We start from the raw sequence: 26184 nt of genomic DNA, 5'->3' as shown, positions 1-26184 counted from the left end.
GGAAAGGAGAGGAAGGGGAAATCTTATCTAGCTGAGAGGAAGAAAAGAACTAATTTTTCAAATTAAAAGCAGGAGAGAAAAAAACTAATAAGCAAAATGTCAAAGAGATAAGGGAAATGAATGAGAAGAGGGGATCTAGGATGAAAGGAAAAGAGCCAGTAGAAACAGTCACCTTAAAGATAAAATAACTAAAGTAACATTATACAGTATTTGCAGCAGAAGAGGGGAAAATCATAACCTAAAAAAATTCCAATATTAGAAACAGATGGAAGAAAATATAACCTCCTCATAACTTTAAATGTGAGTGAATTAAACAATCCAATAAATTGAAAAAGAGTGACAAATTGGATAAAGGGGGGGGGAACCCTCTGTTTCTTACGTTAAAAAAAAAAAGACATACACAAAATAAAGCTGAAGGAATGGGAAAAAATTTACACCAAGTGAATCCAAGAAAGCAGAATTTACAATGACATTGACAAAACAAAAATAAACATTTATAAACTAAAAAGGAATAAACGATAAAATGATATTTTACTGAAAGGAGCCATAGACAATAAATCAATATTAATAATAAACTCATATACTCCAAATGCCTTAGCATCTGCATTTATAAGAAAATATTATCTAGCTACAAGACATAGACAGTAACACAAGAATGACAGCTTACTTTAATATTCTTCTCTGTTTTGTATAGAAAATTAAATAAAATGGAAAATATGGAACTGAACAAATTCCTGAAGAAACTAGAGTTAAAAGATTTCTAGCATCTTCTAAATGAGACAGTAAAAGAATATATATATTTCTCAGAATTGCATAGAAGTTTTTTTTTTAATTTATCTGTTTATATCAAAAACCTACAAAGTATAAGTATACAGGAACCTTTTTTTTTAATATCACAAAAAGCATTTCTTTAAAAGCATGCATCATATGCAATGGGGATGGTCTAGAACCTTTTCCAACAAATATGGAAATGAAACAAAGATGTGCACTCTTCCCATTATTGCTTGATATAGTTTTAGAATGCTAGCAATTGCAATAAGATTAGAAAAAAATTAAAGAGATAAATAGGTAAAGCTGATACAAAACTATCACTACTTGCTGATATCATGGTTTACATGTAATATCCTAGGAAATCAGCAAAGGTATTAATTGAGACAATAGCTTCAGTAAAGTTTCAGGCTACAGAATAGACCCAGAAAAATTAGCATCATTTCTATGTAATAATAACAAAACTAAAGAGGAAATAATAGAAAAGGAAATTTCATTTCACATAACAATACAAAGCCTAAAATAGCTGAGGATCAATCTACCAAAATACATAAAAGAATTGTGTAGATTCAATTGCAAAATGCTCAATAAAAAAATAGAGAAAAATAGCTGAAAATATTCAGTGTTTATAGCTGAGTTATGCTAATATAATAAAAATGACAGTATCACCACAGTTAATTTACATTTTTAATGCTACATCAATCAAAATACCCAGGGACTACTTTATAAAATTTTATAAAATAATAACAAAATTCATTTGGAAAAAACAAAAGATCTAGAATATCAAGGGACAAGATGAAAATAAAGTAGGGATGAAGGGATAATAGCACTTCCAGATCTCAAACTATTTTATAAAGTTTGCTTTGTTCAATTGTGTCCAACTCTATGGGAAGATACTGAAATGGTTTGCCATTTCTTTCTTCAGTGTGCCTTTATTTTACAGATGAAAAACTGAGGTAAATAGGGGGTATGTGACTTGCCCAGGGTCATATATCTGATTATCTATATCTGAGATCAGAGTTGAATTCAAATCTTTTCTGACTCCAGGCTTGGTGCTCTATCCACTACACCAGCTAGTTGCCCATATAATAAAACAGCAATCATCAAAACCATGTAGTATTAATTTAAAAATAAAGAGACAGATCAATGTAACTGAATAGACAATAGAGAATTAGAAACTACAAAACTCAATAAATTAGCTTTTGATAAAATGGGAACCATAAAATAGTCAAGAGAAAACTTGATCAAAACTTCTGGGAAAATTAAAAAGCAATTTGTCAGAAATTAGGTTCAGCTCAACATCTTGCACCATAATCCATAATACTTTCTAAATGTATACATAACTTTGATATTAAACAGCATACAAAAAAAGTTAGAAGAGAAATAGATCACATACTTCTTACAGTTATGAGTGGGAAGGATGTATTTAATCAACAAAAGATAGAGGCAATTATAAGACAAAATAGATAACTGATTACTTAAAACTGAAAAGCTCCTGCACAATAAACATTAATATATCTAGGATAAAAAGGGAAATGGTAGAAAGGGGAAAAAATTTGAATTAAATTTCTCTGATAAGGGTTTGGTATCTAAGATATATAAACAATTAATAAACATATAGATGACTAATAGATATTCTTCAATAGATAAGCAATAGATAAGGATACAAACACTTCTCCAAAAAATAATTATAAAATATTCACTATTACTGGAAATACTCTAAATCACTAACTGTAAGAGGAATGCAAATTTAAAATAACCCAAAGATTTCATCTTACAACTGAAAATTGGCAAAAATGAGAAAAATAATAATAGTCAATTTTGGAAAAATTATGGAATGATCACTGCACCAATTCATTTTTTGGTGTAGCCATCTTGGAAAGGAATTTGGAATTATTCAAATAAAATGACTACAAACGCCTTTGAATTAGAGATTCCATTACTGCATTGATAAGCATAAAGTTCTTATATGCACCAAGATACTTATAGCAGCAGTTTTGGGGATACTTAAAAATTAGAGTGGGTAGCTAGGTGGCACAGTGTATAAAACACAGGGCATATAGTCAACAAAACTCCTCTCCCTAAGTTTATATCTGCCTCACACACTAGCTGTGCTACCCAAGGCAAGTCATTTAAGCCTGTTTGCCTCAGTTTCTTCATCTATAAAATGAGTTAAAAGAAATGTCAAAAAACCACTATACCTGGGACGAGAAGGAAAGAGTCCACAACTTACTGTCTGTATCTGTGTGAATGGCTTCCACAAATAAAGCATCCCCAGGATCCAGTCGTTCTTCAAGGCTAGCCTTGGTATACTCTGGTCCTGCAGGATCCAGACCTATGAAAGAAAGCACTGATTTCAGGAACATCTTCTCTTGCCACAAGTGAATAGTCATCTGGAAACTATTATTGTAGCTCCTAGATCGAAGTTTGTTGGGTCCAAGAAATTGAATTTTGCTTTCTTGAAGATTGTAGTTTTCTGATGAAGATCCAGCAAGGATAGCTGAAAGTATAGCTATAACAAGGGTGGGGAAACAAGGTACTATCTAGGGCAAAAGATTTAAAGGGGATTATTCATTATCCTGGAGATGTTTCCTTTACTTCTCACCCCACCTAACAAAGTGCCCATTGGATCCCACCCCAAGGAAGCCTATTGCCTTAAGATTCCACTGAAAAATAGCTAATGACTGTTTGTCATATTTAATGTAATCCTTTAAGACTTGCAAAGCATTTTTCTTGCAATAGCCCTGGAATATAGAGTACCAAGTACTAATTCCTCCAATTAATAGATAAAGAAACTGAAATTCATAGAAAATGTAACAAAGCTAGCTAGTAAGTGCCAGAGCCAAGGACTCAAAACCAGATCTTCTGAGTTCAAGTTTAGTTGTTTACTATTGTATTATAGAATGTAGGGAGAAAAGGATTCCATTATTTTACTAAAAAGTAAACTGAGGCCGGAGAATTTAAGGAACTTGATTATAGAATGTAAGTGTTTTGAGGATAAGAACCAGATCATTAAAAAAAAAAAATTAAAAAAAAATAAAATAAACCTTTGTATTCCCACTGATACCTTGCACATTTTATTGTTGTCGATTGTTTACAATTCAGTAATGTCTTACTATCCTTGATCCCATTTGAAATTTTCTTGGCAAAGATACTGCAGTAATTTGCCATTTCTTTCTCCACCTCATTTAACAGAAAAGTAAACTGAGGTAAACAGAATTAAGTGACTGATCTAGGTATTTGAGGCCAGATTTGGACTTAGGAAGGTGAGTTTTTCTGCTTCCAAGCCCAGAGCTCTATCCACTAGGCCACCTAGCTGCTTTATCTTGAGCATAGTGGGCACTTAATAAATATTTGAATAATTAAATTATTTGTGGTTGCACAGGTCACATGTATCAGAGTCCCAATTCTAATGCAGGTTCTTAGGCTGTTTTTTTCTTTTCTTTTTTTTTTTTTTACCAATATAATTATTTTTTTTCAGTTTAGGAAACTCTCAATGAAAAATTTCTCTACTAACCTAGATCAACATCTCTGCAACTTAAAATCTCAGAAGGTTATCTGAGACACCAAGAGCTCAAATAATTTGCCCTGAGTCACCACATCACTACACTCCAAGGCCAGGCCACTACCAAGCCTTACTGGTTTATGTTGTTATATAACACAATAACATTGTTTTAAAAGGAAGTGCTTATTTAAAATTAAAAATATGCTTTTATAATCTCTTCTCCTTGCCTTAGCTATGTTCAGGGCTATGTTCATACTGTTTAGCAAGAAGCATTTATTAAACACCTACTATATGTCAAGTTTTGCATTAAGCAATGATGTTACCAAGAAAGGTAAAAATTCCTGTTCTCAAGTAGGTTACAATCTAATGGGACTGTTTCTAAACCCTGAGTGAAAATTCCAAAGCCAAGATAGAATGTTACCTGTTATCCTTCCCAGCTGGCCTTTATAGAAATGTCCCACCATTCCCCCAACATGTGCTCCAAGGCTGACCCCAATGATGTGGATAGATGACTGTGATACACCAAGCACCTGGAATGAGATATCTAGAATGAGCTGCCCAAGTGAAGACAGGTCTCAACTCAACCCAAGGACTTCTTTATCCAGTCTATACCCTTGGAGATAAAACCCTTCAAAGGAACATTAGGAAAGCTTTATCGTTTGAAGTGTTAACAGCCCAATCCCTACCCTATACACTCCCACCTCACCCCACAAACAAGCAATCCTGTTTGGGTCTTACCAGTAGATTTCTGATGAATTGGGAGATTTCCAGACTAAGTTTTATCACATTGTCCACAGCTGAGTAATATACACCCGTGGATCCATAAACCCAGTCTACTGCAATCACGTTCACATCTGCCACATGCAGAAGAGTATGGACGAATTTATCAATCCAAGATGGCTTTGTTCCTAATACCCTATAGGAGGTGACAGAAAAAAAATAAAAGAAACATCTTCCTTCTAAACTGAGTCCCATTACAAGGTCCCAAACCAAGGAAGAGAACCCAGATAAAGAAAAAAATAGAAGATTAGTATAAAGCATAGCAGTGCTTGCTTAGATTTGAACTCATGAAGATGAATCTTCCTGATTCCAGGCCTAGCACTCTATTCTCTCTGCTATCTAGCTGCCCTTTCACAGGAGGCATTCAGTATAAATGCCAGGTAAATGAATTTGTAGCTTACTGCTGATAAAAATTCAAGTTTCTCTTAGTTATCCCTTATTTGATTTCAGGTTCCATGCTCAATCCACTACACCACCTAGATAGATGCTAGGCACTACCTGGTAGTGCAGTGGGTAGAGCCAGGGGACATGAGTAAAAATTCAGTCTCAAACACTTATAATGGTGTGACCTTGGGCAAGTCACTTAACCCTGTTTGCCTCACTTTCCTCATCTGTAAAATGAGCTGGAGAAAAAAAAATGGCAAGACCTTTCAGTATCTTTGCTAAAAACATCCCTAAATAGGGCCATGAAAAATCAGACTGAAACAATAATCCCTCATCTAGCAAATAAGCCCTTTTTGGTCTCCAGCCTTCTTATACATTATCCTTCTTCATACACTCCATTGCCCAATTGGTTTTCTTGCTGTCCACACAAAGCACACTCTCTCCCACTTTTGTACTAACCATTCCCCACATTGTCCTCCTCTCCACCTATAAGAGCTCTGTAGCTCATTTCCAAACAGTTCAAGGGTTACATTTTACATGAAGCTTTTCCTGATCTCCCCAGTTGTGAGTACCTTGATCAAATGAGAAATTTGTAAAGTGCATCACATAGTGTCTGATGTATAGTGGCCCTTAATAAAAGCTTGTTTCCTTACCTTCCAAAAACTTTGTATTTATTTTGTATATTGTAAGAAACAAAATATCTTATCAAGAACTCCACTGCCTCACTGATGAATTCAGGAAAGATTTATTTTACATTCTTGCAAGAACAGATGCCTAAGTTAGTAGACCCAACTTTGAAAGTCCAAAAGCAGAATTTTATTTCCCATCCTGAAGAACAAGTCCCTCCCACATTCTCCATTAATTGGATATTCCAAAAGTTACATGACCTGAATCCCCAATTCTTCATTAGACAACTAGTCCCTGCCCTCAGGGAGATTGCATTCTTTTGGAGGAAGATAACTTAACTTCCATCCTTGATTATTCTTTGATACCCTTGTGGATTTCAATTTTCTAATTTAAGTTTCATTTCCTTAATTTAATTTTCATAACTGTGGAAACCAAATAAATTCCCAATCATTTCTCATAATTTCTCTCTTTTTCCCTCCTTTTTAATAATTTGGTTTCCACATCCTTTTCTAACCCCTCAAATTTAGCTAATACTTTTTACATCCCACTTCACAGATCTCCTTACACAGGATGTACAATTAATCCCTGAATTCTCTGCTAATTTTTCTGACAGTAATGTACTAGGAGTGATCTCATTTTCCAGCCAATAACCTGTCCAGAATCACTGTATTTTCCCATGCCATTTTGCTAGTAGTATCTAACTACACTGCTATTCCCTTCACTGTCTCTCTGGTGTAACTTATCCAATAGAGTGGGAACGACCCAAATCCAAAACTAACTAGATTTTTAGCCTTGAATTCACCAGTTACTATACTTGACTTAATTCTTCCTGATTCAGTCTTATTTTCTTCTTCAAATACCAGGATAAAAGGAATAGTCACTTGGATTGGTGCACAGGTGCCCACTCAGTTCCCTGGAAAAGCAGATTTGAAAGTGCTGCCTCCACAATTTCCAGAGGTATGCTCAGTTACATTCCAAACTCAGCTACGTGCCACTACAATCCCTAGATTTTGGAATCTTTCACCCTGCCATGAAAAGCAAACTGACTGATCTCCAAAACTGAGATAAGAGACTTAATAGTTTAGTCTGGTTTATTCCCTCACAGAAGAGAATAGGCAGAACAAAGCACTGCAATTTTTCTTAGGAACAGGAGGATTCTTCATTTAAATTCAGCTCATGTTTTTCCATACCCAAATGGAATAGTACTATTTGGGCATAAAGCAACCCATAGCACAGAAATAGAGATTGCTTTTTGTTCACACTCTTTTAAAAAAGATTATTTTAAAAAAAATAGAATAAGAAAAAAAGAAAAACACAAAAGAAATACTAAAACAAAGGAGAACATTGTAATGTGCCCAACAGAACATCTGGGAGAATTCAAAATATATAATAAATTACTATTTCAAAAGCATATATATTAGTAAAAAAAAAATTTTATATTCATGAATGTCCATCTCTTCTTTACTTCCTTGTAAATTGTTCTTTTGTTCTCTGATGTGCAATTTTTTTACTTTATTTCCCCCCCTTTCATACCTCTCACCCTCCCCAAATAAGGTATAGTTAAGAAAATATGTTTATGTACACACACGTCACTCCTCCTCTTACCAACCTCACACCTTTCCTATCCCTGCTTACACTTAGCTTTAATTCTGCTCCTTTACTTGTCTTGCTATTACTTAACTTCCTCCTTCTACCCATGGATTCCTCCCTTGTCTACCCACATCCTTTGCTTCCTCATCCACCCATTCCTCCCCCCTTATTTCTTTGTAGATTTTGGAAGGTGCTATATCCTTATGATATATATGGAGTGTTGCCTATTTTACTCATTCCTGATATGAGTAGGTTTTCAGAACAAAAGTTCTCCTCCCCCCTCTAATGCCTGTCTATTCTTCCTCTGCACCTCAGCTGTATAAGATGATTTACCACTTTTAACAACTCTACCCCAAACTTTCTTTTGAGTTACCTTATTGTTGATGTCAAACTTAAACATTATGGTATATATTTCCTATATTAAATAAAACCATAAATAATTTGTCCATGCTAAGTTTCTAGAAATTGATCTTTTATATTTCCTTTTATATGTTAAATTTTCTATTAAGTTCGAGTTTGGTTAATAGAAAGTCCTGAAAATCTGCAAGTGTCCATTTTTTCTTATTCAATATTATAATTTTGATAGATATGATATTTTTGGCTGCAGGTCTAGTTCTTTTGATTGTTGGTAGATTTCAGGACCTGTGATTTTTTATTGTTCAGACTCTTTACAGAGTACTTTACCTTAAGTCCTTGACTTGATTCCAAATCTTCCTAAAATAGGTATTACTTCTATTCCCAACTTATTTTTTGATCTGCATTTTCTAAATGTCCACCCCTTGTAGCAAACCAAACATTATTCCAAATTGCATATGCAGTTCCATAAAATCTTCTTTCTCTATCAGGACACAAATACCTATTGTAACTATTTATGTACAGCTAATCAAGTCTCTACATTCTATAATTTGACAAATATGAAATTAAATTGTTTGTGGGGTATCATTTTTCAGTAATATTAACCAAAATCTTAACCCAATATCCCCAATCCTAAGTCCCAGACACTATTGTAGTAGGAAAGTAGCATTATTACTTTTATAAATTCTCCCTTCACAGGATTGATGAACACCTTATAGGGAAACCTCTCAGATACTGGGTAGTTTGGGGTCCATTCACTAACCAGTTCCAGTTCATTTTCAAAGCAGTAGGGTCCAAAGTCCTTTGGGGTATGGAGCAATGAGCTCATCTTCTTAAATTAGTTCCTGCTTAGAATGGGCATTTAGCTGGTTCATCCTACCTGTAAAAAGTAGGATATTAAGATAGATTAACCCAAACTTCTACATGAGGTATATGTAGAAATCCTCTCTGCAGTTTTTTTTTTGTTTTTTTTTCCTAGATAAGTATTCCTCTTCTGAGTTTTCACTGACTTGACTCTGGGATTAGAAGCCAGACTGAGGGGATTTAAAAGCCATTAATTTCTTTTGCCAGGATCTGTTATAGGATGGTTTAGGAGAAGCCAATATAGATTAGCCACAGTTTTTCATATCAAAAGAAAACATGTTTGTGCCACAGGATACATATAGGACAAACATGTTATTCCCACATTAATAACAAACTTAAATAAAATTGACTTTCCCATTGATGTAAATATTCTAAAAGTTATGTCCCTCTAAGAAAATTTGAATACACTAAAATCTTCTCTAGATCATACTAAAAATGTGTCAGTTTTAGGTTCAATAATCAGTAATATAATAGGTCCCACAGACAGTTGTATTAATTGTTCTTACATTATTTTGGAACTTTTAAGTACCTTATTTCATACTGACATATACATCTAGCAACAGATAGATGACTAGGCCAAATATTCATTTGCCTAATTATTTAAGATATAATAATTACATATTTTCAGATTGAAAACAGAAAAATATATTTGAATTATGCTTACAGCTTCTAGTGGCCACTTTCTCTGATTACAGAAATTTGCTTTGAGGAAAAAGGAGGGGCATAATTATAATAGCATCAAAACTGATGACTTAGGCCTGAGAGCACATAATAGTCAGTTGATAACCAATCCTATAGCAACTATCCCACCTTATAACCACTAATTCAGGAATCTATCTGAGTAACAACGGTATTTCTCTCAAATAATGAGTTACTAAATAATTCGTCAGATAATCATTCCCAAATTCAAAACTCAAAACAATATTAGTTATAATCCCAAGAGATTTAATCTCGATAGCACTAATTTCCCTAATTTCAGGTTTTAGATCCTAATCTATACCATTTGCCTGCAGAGAACAATCAAAACTAGATACAGAACTTTCAGGTTGAAATGTTGCTCTAGGTACTTCAAAAATCATAGTCATTAAAGAATGAGACCATGATGCACTTAAATAACTTTACTGAAGACAGATGGAAACCTCCGTAGAAGTAATCATTTTCAAACAACTTGAAGTTTTAGCAAACTTGTCTTAAAAGTTCTTTGCTATGATAAGCAGTAGAACTTTTGATAAAGCATCACAAATGACTTTGCCTTAAAACAACCATAGACATGAAAAATAAAAAAACAAATATTCAGTTATTAACACCAACAAAACATAAGCCACCCCTTTAAACAAAAGAAGCAATTAATGTTAAAGGAATTTCATTTAACCAGCTTGGGGAGCAGTGGCAGGTAAATGGAAGAGATTAATAAGAGTGTGAGCTCTAAGGAGCAGTCACAACTCAGTGGAAGAAGAGTGGACTAAGCCCTCATCTTCCTGAGACAACTGATCATGCAAACAACTAGTATACAGTTTTCAATCCTAAATTTTGGACTAACTACCAAAAATCCTAATCAATAATTTTCAGAAATTTTACGAAGAACCTCTGCACTGCCACAAGGGGTTCCCACAACTCCCTATCCTGCTCTGAATCCTAAAGAGGATTTAGGGGAGCCAAACCTCTTCATTTGGTTCCTTGAACCCCAAACCTGCCACTAACCTTATCATCTAACTCCCTGACCACCAGGAACCCTAATCTCATCATTAATACATTTACACTGATACATTCACAAACTGCTTTTAAAGTCCTTTTCTTTCTGTCTAGTACAGAGTTGTTCCTTCACTACTTCCTGGAGGAGAACCTTTTCTCTTCTGAAACTCTACTACTTTACTGTCTCTTCCATAGAGTTTCTTGTAAATATCTCTTGTGCAGCTCCTTCCTGCACCTCACATGAAATAACACTCCACAACAGTAATCCCAAATCACTAATATTTACTCATTTCTAGATTTCCTGACATCCCCTGTCTTCTAGGACTATATGAGAGGTATGTCCCACAGTTCCCACTCCATAGTACCATTAAATTCCCCATTTTACCAATCTATCTGATACTGATGTAAACTGTCCCCCTGATCTTTGTGGGGGAAGGGTTGGAAAGACCCTGAATTGAAATGCTTCCCGGACATTTGGAGGGGCCCCACATTCCTGTTTATAAGAGAAACTCCCAGATAAGTAATCTCCTCCTATGATTCAATTGGAGATCTTGGCCAGGGGCATAATCATTACCATCTATTGAAAGGTTCCCAGATGCGCCAAAAAAATCCCAATATAATCAAACACTGTGTGCCCAAACTTTTACAAATAATCCTAACAGGATTTTTTCCCACTAAGAAAGCTATTTTCTTAGTTTAATAAACCAACTTTTGTGCCACAAACCTCCCCTCTTTCATTTGAGTTTGCAAATTCTTTCGCAGCAAATGGCCAGAGGACCCATTGCTGTCAGGAGATCTCTCAACCTTCATTTTTCACACCTCAGACCTTGTAAGATGTCCCCAGCCAACAAAAGTAATATTAGATAGTCTGCATTCTTACTCTTGGTCTGTGCAGAATTGCTTAGTTGCTGCAGAACATACTTTATTTCTGTTCCTGTTTCCTGAATTCATCAGTGACCTTACTTACCAATGTGATACTGGAATCTTGGACAATCTATGAATGAGGAACCAGGAGCTGAACCCAAGGCTTTGAAATCATTTATCAATGGGAGGAGTCTCCTCATGTTTTGATGGGGGCCACTCCCAGCTCATAATGTCTGGATACTGGACAGAGCCCCATTTGTTAGAAACAAAATGTCTTAGCAAGAATGTTCACTGATGAATAGGAAAGATCTATTTTAGATTCTTGCAAAATAGGTGCCTAAGTTAGTAGACATAACTTTGAAACTCCAAAGGTAATATTTTATTTTCTATACTAAAGAGCAAGTCATTACCCCATTCCCCATTAAATGGATGTTCCAAAAATTACATGATCTAAATCTCCAGCCCTCATTACATAGCCAGTCCCTGCTCCCAAGAAGCTCACATTCTACAAGAGGGGAAATTACAGAGAAGGGCTAGAGCAAATAACAAAAGATTCTTTTCAAATCTCAGGCCACCATCCCTAATTACAAAAGTCAGTCCCTCCCAAGGAGCTTACATTCTTTTGAAGGAAGATAAAATTCCACCCTTGATTATTCTTTGGTGCCCTGGGTGTGTGTGTGTGTTCAATTTTCTAATTTAAATTTCATTTCTCCAATTTAATTTTCATAATTGTGGAAACCAAATAAATGCCCATCCATTTCTCACATATATATTTCACTCTATTCGTGAAAACTTTTTGAATAGAATATAAGCTCTTTAATGGCAGGAACTATTTCATTTTTGTCTTTGTGTATAGTACAATGACTGGCACTGTCAAATATTTATTGATAGTCTAAAATGCTACAAAAAAAAAATGGTCCAAAAATACTGATAATAAATTATAGTTAGCAAAAAGTTTTTATATTACTTGATTTTGACAATATTTTCTTTAATGTAGATAGGACAAAAATTATCCCCATTTTACATATGAGAAAATGAGGCCCAGGGATACAAACTCAGAGCATGGCTGTTTTAGAGCCAGCTTTTCCCAGCTTGAACAGTTCTTGAACTTTTCAGTGTAAACATTATGTTAAGGTGAAAGGCATCTCAACAATATTAGGGTCCCCAGGTTGGTGTTGATGAGGTTAAGAGTGGTCTAGATTCCTGGTGTTCTAGAGGTTAATGACTATGAGAGAGTTATTAAGAATCCCCTTTAAATCGACTCATTCCTGAATATTAGTTGCAAAATGAAAGTTTATTGTTAGATAGAAATCAGTTTACCAAGAGACTGACTTCTGTAGTGGCAGATTTATGGAAAATGGAGTTTTGCACTGAGAATGCAGTTCTCAGTGGACAGAAAGTCCTGGCAGTTGAGTGAGCCACTGAGATCCATCTGCAAAGACTTTAGTTGATGGACACTTATTATATTGGGTACCTTCGTGGGGGTTGGGAAGCCCAAGTTGGGTGGCCCAAGAAAGTCAGAATGGGGGCTGGGACAACCAGAGCAGATCAGAACCAGTGGGGGCTGAGATAAGGCTGGATCTCCTATTGGAATTCAAAGGGATGTTTTGAACAGGATTTATGAAGCAAAGGCCCTGGCATCCAGGAAAGACAACTTTGTCTGGGGAGGATATGCCTCAAGCAGGAGACTCTGGGAGAAAGGAATCACAGATCAATAGGAAATACAGTTTCTTAAAGGGGCCCCAACCCACTTCAGTGTTATCAATATGATGAAAGAACTCAGTTTGTTTCCAAGTTGAAGGGTAAAGATTTCTTACACTGGCTAAGTTCTAAGAGATAGCAAAGAATCAGGAGCAAGAAGATAAATTTATAGGAAAAAAGAAAGATCTAGTTCTTCCAGTCATCGATATGCTAATTTCTTTTTTTTTTAATTAATAGCTTTTATTTACCAGATATATGCATGGGTAATTTTACAACATTGACAATTGCCAAAGCTTTTGTTCTAATTTTTCCCCTCCTTACTCCCGCCCCCAGATGGTAGGTTGACCAATACGTGTTCAATATGTTAAAGTATAAATTAAATACAATATATGTATACATGTCCATACAGTTATTTTGCTGTACAAAAAGAATTAGACTTTGAAATAGTGTACAATTAACCTGTGAAGAAAATCTAAAATGCAGACAGACAAAAATAGAGTGATTGGGAGTTCTATGTAGTGGTTCATAATCATCTCCCAGAGTTCTTTTGTTGGGTGTAGCTGGTTCAGTTCATTACTGCTCTATTGGAACTGACTTGGTTCATCTCATTGTTGAAAATGGCCACATCCATCAGAATTGATCATCATACAGTATTGTTGTTGAAGTATAGAATGATCTCCTGGTCCTGCTCATTTCACTCAGCATCAGTTCATGTAAGTCTCTCCAGGCCTTTCTGAAATCATCCTGTTGATCATTTCTTACAGAGCAATAATATTCCATAACATTCATATACCACAATTTATTCAGCCATTCTCCAATTGATGGGCATCCACTCAGTTTCCAGTTTCTGGCCACTATAAAGAGGGCTGCCACAAACATTCTTGAACATACAGGTCCCTTTCCCTTCTTTAAGCTGATATGCTAATTTCATGGCTTAGAGGTAGAATTGGGAAGTGGCAAAGGTGTTGTACCTATTATTGAATTCTACAGTTTAGGAGTAAAATTGAGGAGTGGATTTGAGGAGTATTGAATTCTAGGACTTAGAGGAAGAGTTGTACCCTACTACTGAATTCTTAGAAACTTTGTCATCTGACAGCCAGTATCGTTTGTGACATTCCCAAAGCCAGGAAGCCTTCAAGTTATTGCTACATCCATCCTAGGAGCTACAAGTCTGAGCATGATTTATTGTTTTGTTTGTTTGTTTGTTTGTTTTTGACTGTCTATACCTAAGGAAGTAGTAGAGAACACGTTTGCAATGCAAATTAAACTTAAAAGTATGCTGTATGGTTTTTGAGGGGAAAATCAGTTAAACATCAGCATATCCCTGCTTCACAAGCCCTTTGGTCCAACAGGAATCTGTTGGGATTCCTGAGACACCTTTTTTTAGGAAGTTTTTCTTTACATTGAGCCTAAATCTCTGCCAATGTACCTATTACTGTTAGTTCTGCCCTCTGAGACCATTCATGTCCTTCTTTCACAGGACAATCCTTCAAGTTCTTGAAGCTGGCTATCAGGTCTTTCAAGGCTTTTCTTCTCCAGGCTAAGCAGTCCTGCTGATGTAATATAGCATTTGAGGTCCCCTGATTTTTTTTGGTGGGGAGGGACTTCTGTTCTAACAATAAGTCAGTAATCCTCAGGGACTTCCCACACAATCTGATTCTAAGAACAATTTGATTTCTGAATAGACCACTCAATTCATTGCTGCCTAATACAATCTGGTCAGTGAGAACCAAATTCTAGAGACCACTCCCTGGCCTTTACCATGGGCCACAGAATTAACATGTCAATGATAGAAAGCTGGATAAATGTAGATCTTTGCTTCTGTTTCTTTACTAATTTCTTTTGGAATTTAGCCTGCTAGTAATGGCATTATAATTACAATAAAACTTTGCCCCTTGACTAGGAAAATGGGTGCAAATTCTTTTGAGATACTTCATGACATTGGTCTTGAAGGGGGAGGGAAACTGTTCCCTTTACTGAATCTATGTTCCCTTTAAGATTATCACTCTGAAACTGTAATCCCTTTTGGAGTCTCAGTCCCTCCTAGGGAAGGCTTATCCCCCTAGATAAGTTATCTTTTGGGGATACCAAACTCTTTACTCTTTGATTCAATTAGAAATCCTGGTCAAAAGGCACCTTTTGAAGTGTTGTTAATTCCAATAGGAGATCTGGGCTGGATACTGATAAGCATCTAAGCCTGGAAACCTTGAAGCCTCAAGACTCCTTTTAAAGGGCAACTTCTAAACTTACTCTTTGCAGAGGCCCAAGAGTTTGCTAGGACCCTGCCTGCTGAGAAGGTGTTCTCTTCTCAGTGCCAGACTCCATTTCCTTAATAGGACTTTGCCATTATAGAAGTGAGTCTCTTAGCAAATTAATTTCTATCCAACAATAAACTTTCATTTTTGCCAATTAATATTTTTGGATAAGTGAATTCTTTCACTTTGAACCTGTAGGCCGATCAAAAGGGGATTTTAACAACTCTCTGACTGCCACTAACATCATCAGATCTTTTAGGGTCCCCATACCAATTTCAACATTTAGTGGCCCATACGGGGAGAGTTTGGCCTCCCCTGGCTTGATTCCCTCCTTGTCAAGGCAAGCCTCCCATTTTCCCCCACAGTCCTATAGCAGGATACTCCAAGCCACTGGGAGAAGGCTTGTCTGAATCATGAACTCCACACTCAGCAAGTTTTCCTTGATTGGGGACATCCAGACTGAGAAATTCTTGCAATTTTTGGCAAAGTTCTTAGGGAACCTTTACTACTTTTTCACCTTCTCTGGAATGCCAGAGAAGACAGAAGTTCTATAAGATGGCTTTTGGCAAAGATGGGACAGTTCTCTTTGACATCATTTTCTCTGTGTCTGTGCTCTGTGCAGAATGTGTCATGTTCTATGAGTTAGATTTTATTATCAAGAAAGATTTAAAATGCAACCAGCAAGAAAAAATGTATGCTGTAGTTATAATGCTGGGGAAATTTCTTAAAAAACTAATTTTTTCTGTGGACTTCAGCTCTGGCCAAGTTGGGGGCTACACAAAAAATTGGCTAATTAAAATTAAAATAACATCTAAACAGATTCTAAAAATTTTGAAAACAATGATTAAGAAGTTTGGCAATTGTCATTTAAATATTGCAAGAAAAATTCCTGAAACATTGGAGATAATTCCAAGAATTTATCTCATTATAGAAGAAAAGGGAAAAACAAACCAGGTAAATAGCAACTTTTTGTTAACCCTTCCTTGGTTCCTATCTTGTCTGAAGTCCCCTTCTGCTCCTTTGGGAAAGCACCCCAGAAGGTATTAATTAAGGGATCCTCTCTACTCTACTCCCCAGAGTGATTCTGAGTTTATCTCAATTGTGGGGATTACTAACTATAGGGGACTACAGTTCAAGTCCCTCTTTGCTAACCCCTCTCATTTTAGATCAGATTAAAATTTAAATTCTGCCTCACCTGTAGAAATAGGGGAAGCAGCCTGTGGGAACCCCACATAACCTTGCCCAAACACCTTCCCAGCTCAGTTTTGGGTGAGTGGAGGTAAGGTCCAGTGGTCAGCATTCCCTGAGCCCTGGCACCTAAAATTACCATCAAAGGGAGATCCTGGTGCCAATCACCTCAGCTTTTAGCAGTTTTGTCCAGAACTGACTGGAAAGAATTCTGGTACCTTTGGCACCACCCAGCACAGCAGTGTGAGGTGAGAAAGCTAGTCCGCCTCTCACCATTCTCTGTCTCAACTGTGGATATGCATTAGCTATGTAATTTATGGCAAATTATTTTATCTCTCCTCAGTTTTCTGATTTGTCAAGAGAAACGATAGTTGTTTTGAAGACCACATGATTGCAAAATATTTAGCATAAAATGTGCTGTATGAATGTTAATTGCTTTATTGGATATAATTGCTTCATATTTGATAACTTTATGGATTTTTAAAAATGTGACCAACAGATACATGAAGTCTATGTGTGTGTAAAGTAATTTTAAAGGAGCTCTAATGAAAACCCACTAAAGGGATCTATTTGCTCTGATAATGTTAACAGAAGAGTTTGGGACTACTTTAAAAATTCTAGTTATCATATTTGACATGTATAAGACTGCCTGCCATCTAGGGGAGGGGGTGGAGGGAAGGAAGGGAAAAGTCAGAACAAAAGTGAGTACAAGCAATAATGTAAAAAAATTACCCATGCATATGTAGTGTAAAAAAAAGTTATAATAAAAACAAAACAAAACAAAACAAAAAGCCAAACCTCTAGTTATCTAGTCAGACTTCTTAGCTCCCTGTCAATAAAAACTGGCACCTTACCCCTTTTCTTGGCTCACAAAAGAAGTGATTTTTGTGAATTGGAAAATAATCAAATTGCAGTTCAGTTTATCTAGGATGTTTAATCAGAATCTAGGGAATCTCATTAACTAAAGTTATCAATTTAAAAATTTGTTCTATCCCAATTTTAAGAATTGTATTTTTTCTCCCTAAAACAAAAGGGAAACTTATTTAAGGGAATAAAAATTATGGCTAAAATTATTTGGCTATTATTTAGGAAAATTCTAAAATTGTTAATTAAGTTATTTGGAGTCATTGTCATAATGTTAAACCTATCAGTTTACCTCCAAATATGAGTTGTAAACTCCTTTCCCCCTTCACAGAATAGGGAGAGGTATCAAACAGCACAGCCCATGAAAACACTAAGAATAGTTGGGAGGGGGAGCAACAAGTTCAGCCACTTCATTAGGGTCTCTGTCAGCTCCTTTTAATTTGTAAGCTTTCCAGTTTTCTTGAAACCATCAGGGTAAGCAAAGTCATTGAGAACTTAGCCAGTTTAGGATTTATACAGTATCTAAACAAGGAATACTAAGAATGTATAAGCTTGTTTAATGATCGAACTTTTGCACCAGGATAAGTTTAAACATATTAAACATACTAAACAAGATCTCCTATGTGTGTGAATCTTAGTAAACTTTTAAAATAATTTATCTAGCCCTAAGCTTTGATTAGTAGAATTAGCTAGTAGAGATAAAATCTCTTGGGACTGTACCTGTTATTCTTTTGCGTTCTTAATTTGATTGCCTGATCATTAAATCAGTAGCCCACCCTTCCAGAGAAATGACATAAGTCTCTAAGTGAATATCTTATATGAATAAGAGTTGGGAGGACAATTTTAGCCTCTACTCAGAGTGAAATCTTTCTGACTCAGTTTCCCAATTCTGTTTCTTTGTTTCCCACCTGATTATTTCTGGGATCTAAGGATGCTTTATCCTGTCATGTGTATGCTCTCAGGCTGAAGCCTGAAGGACTTATTTTGATGCTATTATAATCATGTCCCCGCTTTTTCCTCTTATAGCAAATTTCTATAATTAGAGCAATGGTCAGTAGAAGCCATGAGCACAATACAAGTATCCCAGTGGACACAATGGTTTTCTGCTCTAGATTTTAAAGATGCTTTCTTTTGCATATCATTGTATTAAGACTCACAATTTCTTTTTTATCCTTGAAGGAGCAAATCCAAGGGAATGTAACCTGCCACCAATGAACATGGACAGTCATGTCCATAACACGGAGGTAGCTCAGGGCTTCTGTGACAGCTCCACACACATTTGGAAAACCCCTAACTTCCACCTCCCCCTCTCCCACCCAGGGGTATGAAGTTTCTTCCTATCAGTTTGTTAAGATCCTGAAAGTTAAACTAATCTCTTGCTCTGGCCTTAGCCCTACTTTTACTCTGTATGCTGAGGTAAGGTGGGGCCAAGCCCTAAGGACCTTGACTCAGGTTCTTGAACCTTATTCCAGACCCCTTGCTTACTTCTTAAAGAAACTTAATATCTTTGGGGTGACCCTCCTGCCTTAGAGTTAGCTGCCACAGCCCTTCTAATTGAGGAAGCCTCTGAGCTCATCCCAGGCCAACCCTCATCATGTTGAGAGCATTTTGGAAGCCAAAGGCTTACCAGATATCAGAGTCTCCTGCTAGACACTTCCAACTTAACTCTCCTACAGTGCCACACACTTAATCCTGTCACTCTGCTCCCTGACAACATTCAATCAGGTGTCATTATTCATAATTGTGAGGAAGCTTTAGATTCTGTCTCCTCCAGTTGACCTGACTTGAGGAACATTCCTCTTGACAACCTAGATGGTGAATGATTTACAGATGGGTCCAGTTTTCTTGGAAGTGGGGAAAGGAAAGAGAGTCAACATCTATATAGGCTCCAAATATGTTTTTCATATTTTGCACACTCATGGAGCTATATGGAAAGAAAGGGGACTTTTGACAGCAAAATTTCTCCTATTAAATATGAAGGGAAACAGGCTTACAGATTCAGCAGATTACTGCTACCTATTTGCTCCTGAGCATATGACCTTTAACTCCCCAGCTCCCCAATTCCTACAGTTTTATAGCTCCCAGGAACAAACTCTTTGCTAAAGAAAGGGGGTATAGCTTTTTTCCTTCTGGTGGTTTCAAACACTCTCAAAACAACTTCTAATCACAGAAGTAAGCTAGAGGGAATTTCTCTTTTATCTGCCCAGATCTTTGCAGATCCACAATGACCCAGCCTTTACTTCTCAAATAATTTAAGATTAGCTTTCTTGCTTGCTTGCTATTTTCCACTTTTTCCAGGTGTACCTTTAACAACACTTCCGAGGATGAGAGCTTAGCTCTTAGTATTTTCTCTCCAACTCTCTGGGTATCACTCTGTGGGCCCAACCAATGGGGAGATAAATTCTCAGTCTTTAGTCAGGCTAGGGAACTCTGAGGGCAATGGGAGCATTCAGGATTGTTGAGTGTGCCCTCAGCATCCTCAAGGCAGCCCACATACTCAACCCGATGCATTTTTGCATATTTTCAAAATCCCTATTCCCAAATATCACCATCCCACCCTGGATGTCATTCTATTTGTACTAGCTATCCCTCCAGGGGAATAACTTTAACTTGATTATCCTGTTTTCTTGACAGAAAGGATCTTTTACCCACATAATAATTGTAGGATATTCATTCCAAAATTATTCTGGCAACTCACTCATAATACTTCTACCCCATCTTCCTTGGACTCTCTTCATTACTTCCTGAGACTTAACAGGTCATTATAATGTCATAATTATAATCATCCTTGGGGACAACTTAACTAGGAAGGTACTACAAAACTTGACTTCAGGTACCCTTTGTGTAACTAAGGGATGTGCTTTTCTTTGTAAAATGGGTTTTCTATTCTACTTTGATGTTTCTGAAGGACTTATTATGGTGCTTGCACCCCAGGTTATCTGAGTGCTCCTTTCACTGTGTATAATGCCAGTGCTTCAGACACTATTCCCATCCCTTCATGGACACAAAAGCGGGAATTTTGGGGAAAACATTCTTTAATATTTATCCTAGGAAAAGCTATTTATATGAGAGGCATTTTCTTTCCTATCATTTCTATCCCTACTGGCTCTTTAATTAAATTCTGCTCCATAGTTTGCCTTGCTATTGTTAATCTCTCCTCACCCAAGGATTCCTTCCTTGCTTCTTCCCTCACCTTCCCTATCTGTCCATCAACACCCCCCCTTATTTCTTCATAGATTTTGGAGGGTTGTATCCCCTTCATGGTATATATGTAGTATTGCCTATTGATCCCATTCCAGATGTGAGTAGGTTTTCAGAACTATGAGCTTTCCTCTGCTCCTCCCCTCAATGACTCTGTGTCTATTCTTCCTCTATACCTCATTTGAATAACCTAGTTATTATTTTTATCTTAACTTTGCCAATCTTTCTTTTGAGCTGTTCTATTGTTGATGCAAAAATTAAACATATGATATACATTTCCCATGTTAAAAAAAAAAAAAACGATTTGGCCATGTTTAAACAGTCTGTCCATGTTGAGTTTCATAAAACTGATCTTTGATACTGGCTTTTATATGTTAAATTTTCTGTTAAGTTTGAGTTTGATTCGAGCAGAACCAGGAGATCATTATACATTTCAACAATGATACACTATGAGGATGTACTCTGATGGAAGTGGATATCTTCAACAAAGAGAAGATCTAATTCGGATCCAAATGATCAATGATGGACAGAATCAGCTACATCCAGAAAAGGAACACAGGGAAATGAGTGTAAACTGTGAGCATTGTTTTGTTTTGTTTTGTTTTGTTTTTCTTCCCAGATTATTTTTAGCTTCCGAATACAATCCTTCCTTTGCAACAACAACAACAACAAAATTCAGTTCTGCACATATATATTGTACCTAGGATATACTATAAGATATTTAGTATGTATGGGAATGCCTGCCATCTAGGAGAGGGGGTGGAGGGAAGGAGGGGGGAAATTACCTATGAATATGTACTGTCAAAGAAAATGTTATAATTATAAAAATGAATAAAAAAATAAAATTAAATTTAAAAAAAGTTTGGGTTTGATAGATAGAAAGTCTTGAAAATTTGCAAATTTGTTGAAGATCCATTTTTTTCTCATGCAAAATTACAGATAAATTTTCTGTATATGATATTTTTGGCCACAGGCCTATTTCTTTTGATTTTCAGTAGATATGATTCCAGGACCTGCAATCTTTTATTGTGGCTGCTGGTAAGTCTTGTACAATTTAAATTGTAGCTCTAGTATATTTGAATTTTTTTTCTTGTGTCTTACAAAATTTTCTTTTCGATCTGGCCATTTCAAAATTTGCCAATAACATCCTGTATGTTTTCCACAAAGGATCTCATTGAAATAGTGATCAGCAGATTTTTTTTTCTATTTTTACTTTTCTTTTATGTTCTATCATTCATGGACAATTTTCTTGAATTATTTCCTACATTGTTGTGTCAAGGATCTTTTTTTGGTCACAAATTTCTGCAGTCCAATTATTCTTATGTTTTCTCTTCTTGATCTGAACTCCAGATCTCTCTTTTTTCTTATAATTCACATTCTGTTCTATTTTTTAATTCTTTATAATCTGGCTTGTCATTTCTTGGTCTCTCATAGATTCGTTGGCTTCCCCTTGCCCAATTCTAATTTTCTTTCTTTTTTTAAATCTCTTTTTTAAAATTAATTTTATAATTATAATTTTTGACAGTATATATGCATGAGTAATTTTTTTTATAACATTATCCCTTGTATTCATTTTTCCAGATTTTCCCCTCCCTCCCTCTACTCCCTCCCCTAGATGACAGGCAATCCCATACATTTTACATGTGTTACAATATAACCTAGATACAATATATGTGTGTAAATCCAATTTTCTTGTTGCATGATAAGTATTGGATTCCGAAGGTATAAGTAACCTGGGTAGATAGACAGTAGTGCTAACAATTTACATTCATTTCCCAGTGTTCCTTCTCTGGGTGTAGTTATTTCTGTCCATCATTGAGCAGCTGGAAGTGAGTTGGATCTTCTTTATGTTGAAGATAACCACTTCCATCAGAATACATCTTCACACAGTCCAATTCTAATTTTCAAGGAATTATTTTCATCTTTGAGACTCTACTTCCTTTTCTAATTGGCTGTGTGTTTTTTTTTTTTTTTTTTTTAAGTTTTTCCTCAATGTCTCTCTTTTGATTTTTAAATTCTTTTAAAAATTCTTTTATAAATTCTCTCTGGCTAGAGAGCCATTGCACATTACTCTTTGGGGTAGAATGTTTTTGTTTTGTTTTGCTTTTACTAAAATGTCCTGTAAAGATGAATTCCTGTCTTCCCTGTTCCCATAATATGTTTCAATGGTAGGATTCTTTCTTCTTTGCTGATTCAATTTTTAAAATAAGAGGTATTAGTGTAAACACCTTGCATTCAGCTCTCCATTCTGACCAGGAAGCCTAAACCAAGAGTTTCATTCTCCTGCAATTACCCGAAGCCAGCAGCATCCCTGCCCACTCTGCCTCTGCACTCACTGGGTGCTGGTTCCTTCTCACCCAAGGACATGTCAGCAGCACAGATAGGCTTGGTTCTCCCAATCAGCCCAGATTCACTTCTTCTTCCCTGACTCAGACCCAAATGGACAAATAGTCCTGAGGGTGAAAGTCTTTGTGGTTTCTGCTGAGGCTATAGACATAGCTAGCTGAGCGTTAGCATGTGATGTTTTCTACAGAGTTAACTTGGAGCTGCTTGTACTTCAGATAGATTAATTCCCACCCCAAAGTCTTTTTTTCAAGATCTTCTTGGGTTGTTTTGGGAGGATCCCTGTTCAGTCCTAAATCTTTTTGATTTTTTTGCCAATCTATGTTAGCCCTAAGACAAATTTGTTTTCTTTGTAGGGGAAATTGGGAGAGTTTGAAGTTTACTTCAACCTACAGAATCTTCTCCCCGTTAATAATTCTAAAAGATGCATTTCATTTATTTTCTCTTGAAAAGGTTGGTTATTAGACATTTACCAGCATACTCCTATGTTGGTCTGTAAATATTGCTTGAGCTCTCTAGGATAATGAGAATGAGATCCACAGAACAAGTAATCAGAGAACTTATTGAAACTCAGGGTCGGAGGGTCGGAAAGGCCATCTATCTACAGAAGAGAGGTCTTTAGCTGAACCTTAAAATAAGTCAGGGAAGCTAAGAGGTAAACATGAAGGAAGGAAATAAAGTCGAGTGTAAAAAGACTGGGATGGTAGGAAGGGAATAGATTAAGAAAGGCTTTAAAACTCAAATGAAAGAATTTATATTTTTGTTATAAATATATTTTTATATTATTTAAAGGGAAACCACTGAAATTTATTGAGTTTTCAGTGGAAGGAGGTGGTGATGATAGTATTATAGTCAAACCTAAAAAATTATTTTGGAAAATTACTTTGGCAGATGATTGGATAGAGGGAATTTTTGAGATTATTTTGTACAACACTCCCACTTTATAGTTGGGGAAACTGAAGTCCAGAAAGGTTATGTTATATGCAACTTTTCAGTATAGTAATACTATATGAATGTGTATAAAATCTTGAATATTTAAATAGGTAATCAGCCAATTCTCTCTTTTTTACCTTTTTCCCATTGTACTTTCATGGTACTATTAAGCACATTAGTACTTATTATCAACAAACAATGTGGATCTAAATGTATTTTTTTTTTTTTTTTTTTTAGCTGAGGTAATTGGGGTTAAGTGACTTGCCCAGGATCACACAGCTAGGAAGTGTTAAGTGTCTGAGATCTGATTTGAACTTGCATCCTCCTGATCTCAAGGCTGGTGATCTATGTACTGCACCACCTAGCTGCCCCTAAATATGCATTCTTTAAAGAGCTCTGTTCTTACCTGAATCCATGGATAATTAACTTGGTTTCCAGAGAAGTATTAAATCCAGAATGCTGAAGGTCACTACTTTCTCTTACTAGCTTTCCACAGCCAGGATCCAAAGGAGTGAAGAGTAGGAATTGGACTTTGAGGTTGGTGCCCCGTAGAAAATTGGCATTCTGATAGTCAGTGCATTTGTGTTGTACAAGGGGAAGCTCATGACCTATGAGCAAGAAAGTTAAAAGCTATTTATTCATGCTTTGGGAGACAAAGAAAAGAATAAAGAATTATATATTTGAGGTTTACATTTTCTTTTTAAATTTGTAAATATTATGAATTTGACAAGCATAAACAAATAAACATTTCTCTGTGCAAAAAGGAATGTGAAGTATATTTTTAAAAAAATACATAAAATAAATGCAACATATTAATTCCAAAGCTATCCTGCTTATCTGTGTCTCTGAACTTTTTGTTCTTCTGTACCTTATTAAAGAAAATTTTTTTGGGAGGGCATTTTTCTTTCTTTTCTTTTTTTTGATTTTTTGACATCTCTCTCACTCCTCCTTTCTGCCTTCAGAAAAACCTTCCCTTGTAATTTGTGTGTTATAGTTAAGCAAAATAATCCACAGTCATTTCATTCTGCTTCACTGATAAGACATCTATTTAGTTCAAACCTCTTATTTTACAGATGAAAAAGCTAAAATGCAGAGATTAAGTGACTTGTACTTTTTTTTCTCCATTGATTGTTGATACTTCACTTTTTTTCTTTTGAAAACTGCCTAGTTTTGCTGGTGTTATTTTTTTATTCCTTTTTTATTATTTGTTGCAAGAGAGTTCTCAGTTTAACTGAAGCCTGCACACATTCAGTGCTTAAGGCTAGATAGCAATTGAGGCAAACAATCTCCTCTTTCACCTAACTGAAAGAAAAAAAAAAAAAAAAAGGAAGAAGGGAAGGAAGGAAGAAAATAAAGGCATAAAAGCAAAAGATACCAATAAAAATTAAAAAAATAAAATAGCCAATCATGAGTTGGTGGTTTTAGAATAGGAAAGAGGAGAAAAGGGATGCAGCAGGAGGGGAATTAGGAACCATGTGGAATAGAAATTTAAAGGATTTTAGGTAAGGATTTAAAAAGCAGTTGTAATGAGAACTGCATGTCCAAATGCTGTAGTTAGAGAGGAAATGTTGAACAAAGACATAGTATCTAATAGCTGGGGCCAGGGTGTGGTCATGCTGATGGGTGGCTGATGTGAAGTCAAGATAGCATTTTTTCATCGTTAAAAAGAGAAACAACAAAAAAAAATTTAATTCAGAGTCTAAAGACCTAAGTTTGAATAACTAGTTCTACTAACTACCTGGATATCCTTAAACAGGTCTGCCAAAGACTGTTTCCCCATCTAGAAAATGGATTAGATAATCCAAAGTCCCCTCTAGTTCCAATGTTCTGTGACTAATACAAAAGATCACCAATAAAGATCATAGTATCATAGACTTATTTGGAAGATCACACAATTCTTTAACAGAAAAGGGGTTTCAACTGAGGTACTCTGATTCCTAACCCCAAACTCATTCCATTATACCACAATGCCTCATTAAAATATATGTTACATATGCCAATCAAAGTCCAATCAATAAACATGTATTAAGTGCCTACTATGTGCCAGCTAGGTGACTCAAGTAGATACGGCAAAGGGTTGGACTCAGGAAGACTGAATTCAAATCTGACAATAGACATTAGCTGTTTGACCCTGTTTGCTTCACTTTCCTCATCTTTAAAATAAGCAGGAGAAAGAAATGAAAAAATCATTCCAGTACCTTTACTAAGAAAACCAAATGGAATTACAAAGAGTAAGATGTGACAGAAATATGACTGAACAACAACAGCAAA

General features: G+C 35.8%; 1 protein-coding gene across 1 annotated transcript in view; it reads right to left on the bottom strand.

The window, feature by feature from the left end:
• PLA1A (phospholipase A1 member A) overlaps nt 1-26184 on the bottom strand; it is a 61461-nt gene that overhangs the window by 27331 nt on the left and 7946 nt on the right. The window contains exons 2-5 of the mRNA XM_074301318.1: nt 24320-24521; nt 5012-5189; nt 4695-4803; nt 3002-3103 (exon numbers count right to left, since the gene is read on the bottom strand). Coding sequence (XP_074157419.1) covers nt 3002-3103; nt 4695-4803; nt 5012-5189; nt 24320-24521 — 591 coding nt within the window. The remainder of the gene's footprint in view (nt 1-3001; nt 3104-4694; nt 4804-5011; nt 5190-24319; nt 24522-26184) is intronic.

Source organism: Sminthopsis crassicaudata, chromosome 3 (genome assembly GCF_048593235.1).
Source record: "Sminthopsis crassicaudata isolate SCR6 chromosome 3, ASM4859323v1, whole genome shotgun sequence".
Lineage (NCBI taxonomy): Eukaryota > Metazoa > Chordata > Mammalia > Dasyuromorphia > Dasyuridae > Sminthopsis > Sminthopsis crassicaudata.
This window is presented reverse-complemented; position numbering and strand designations above follow the sequence as displayed.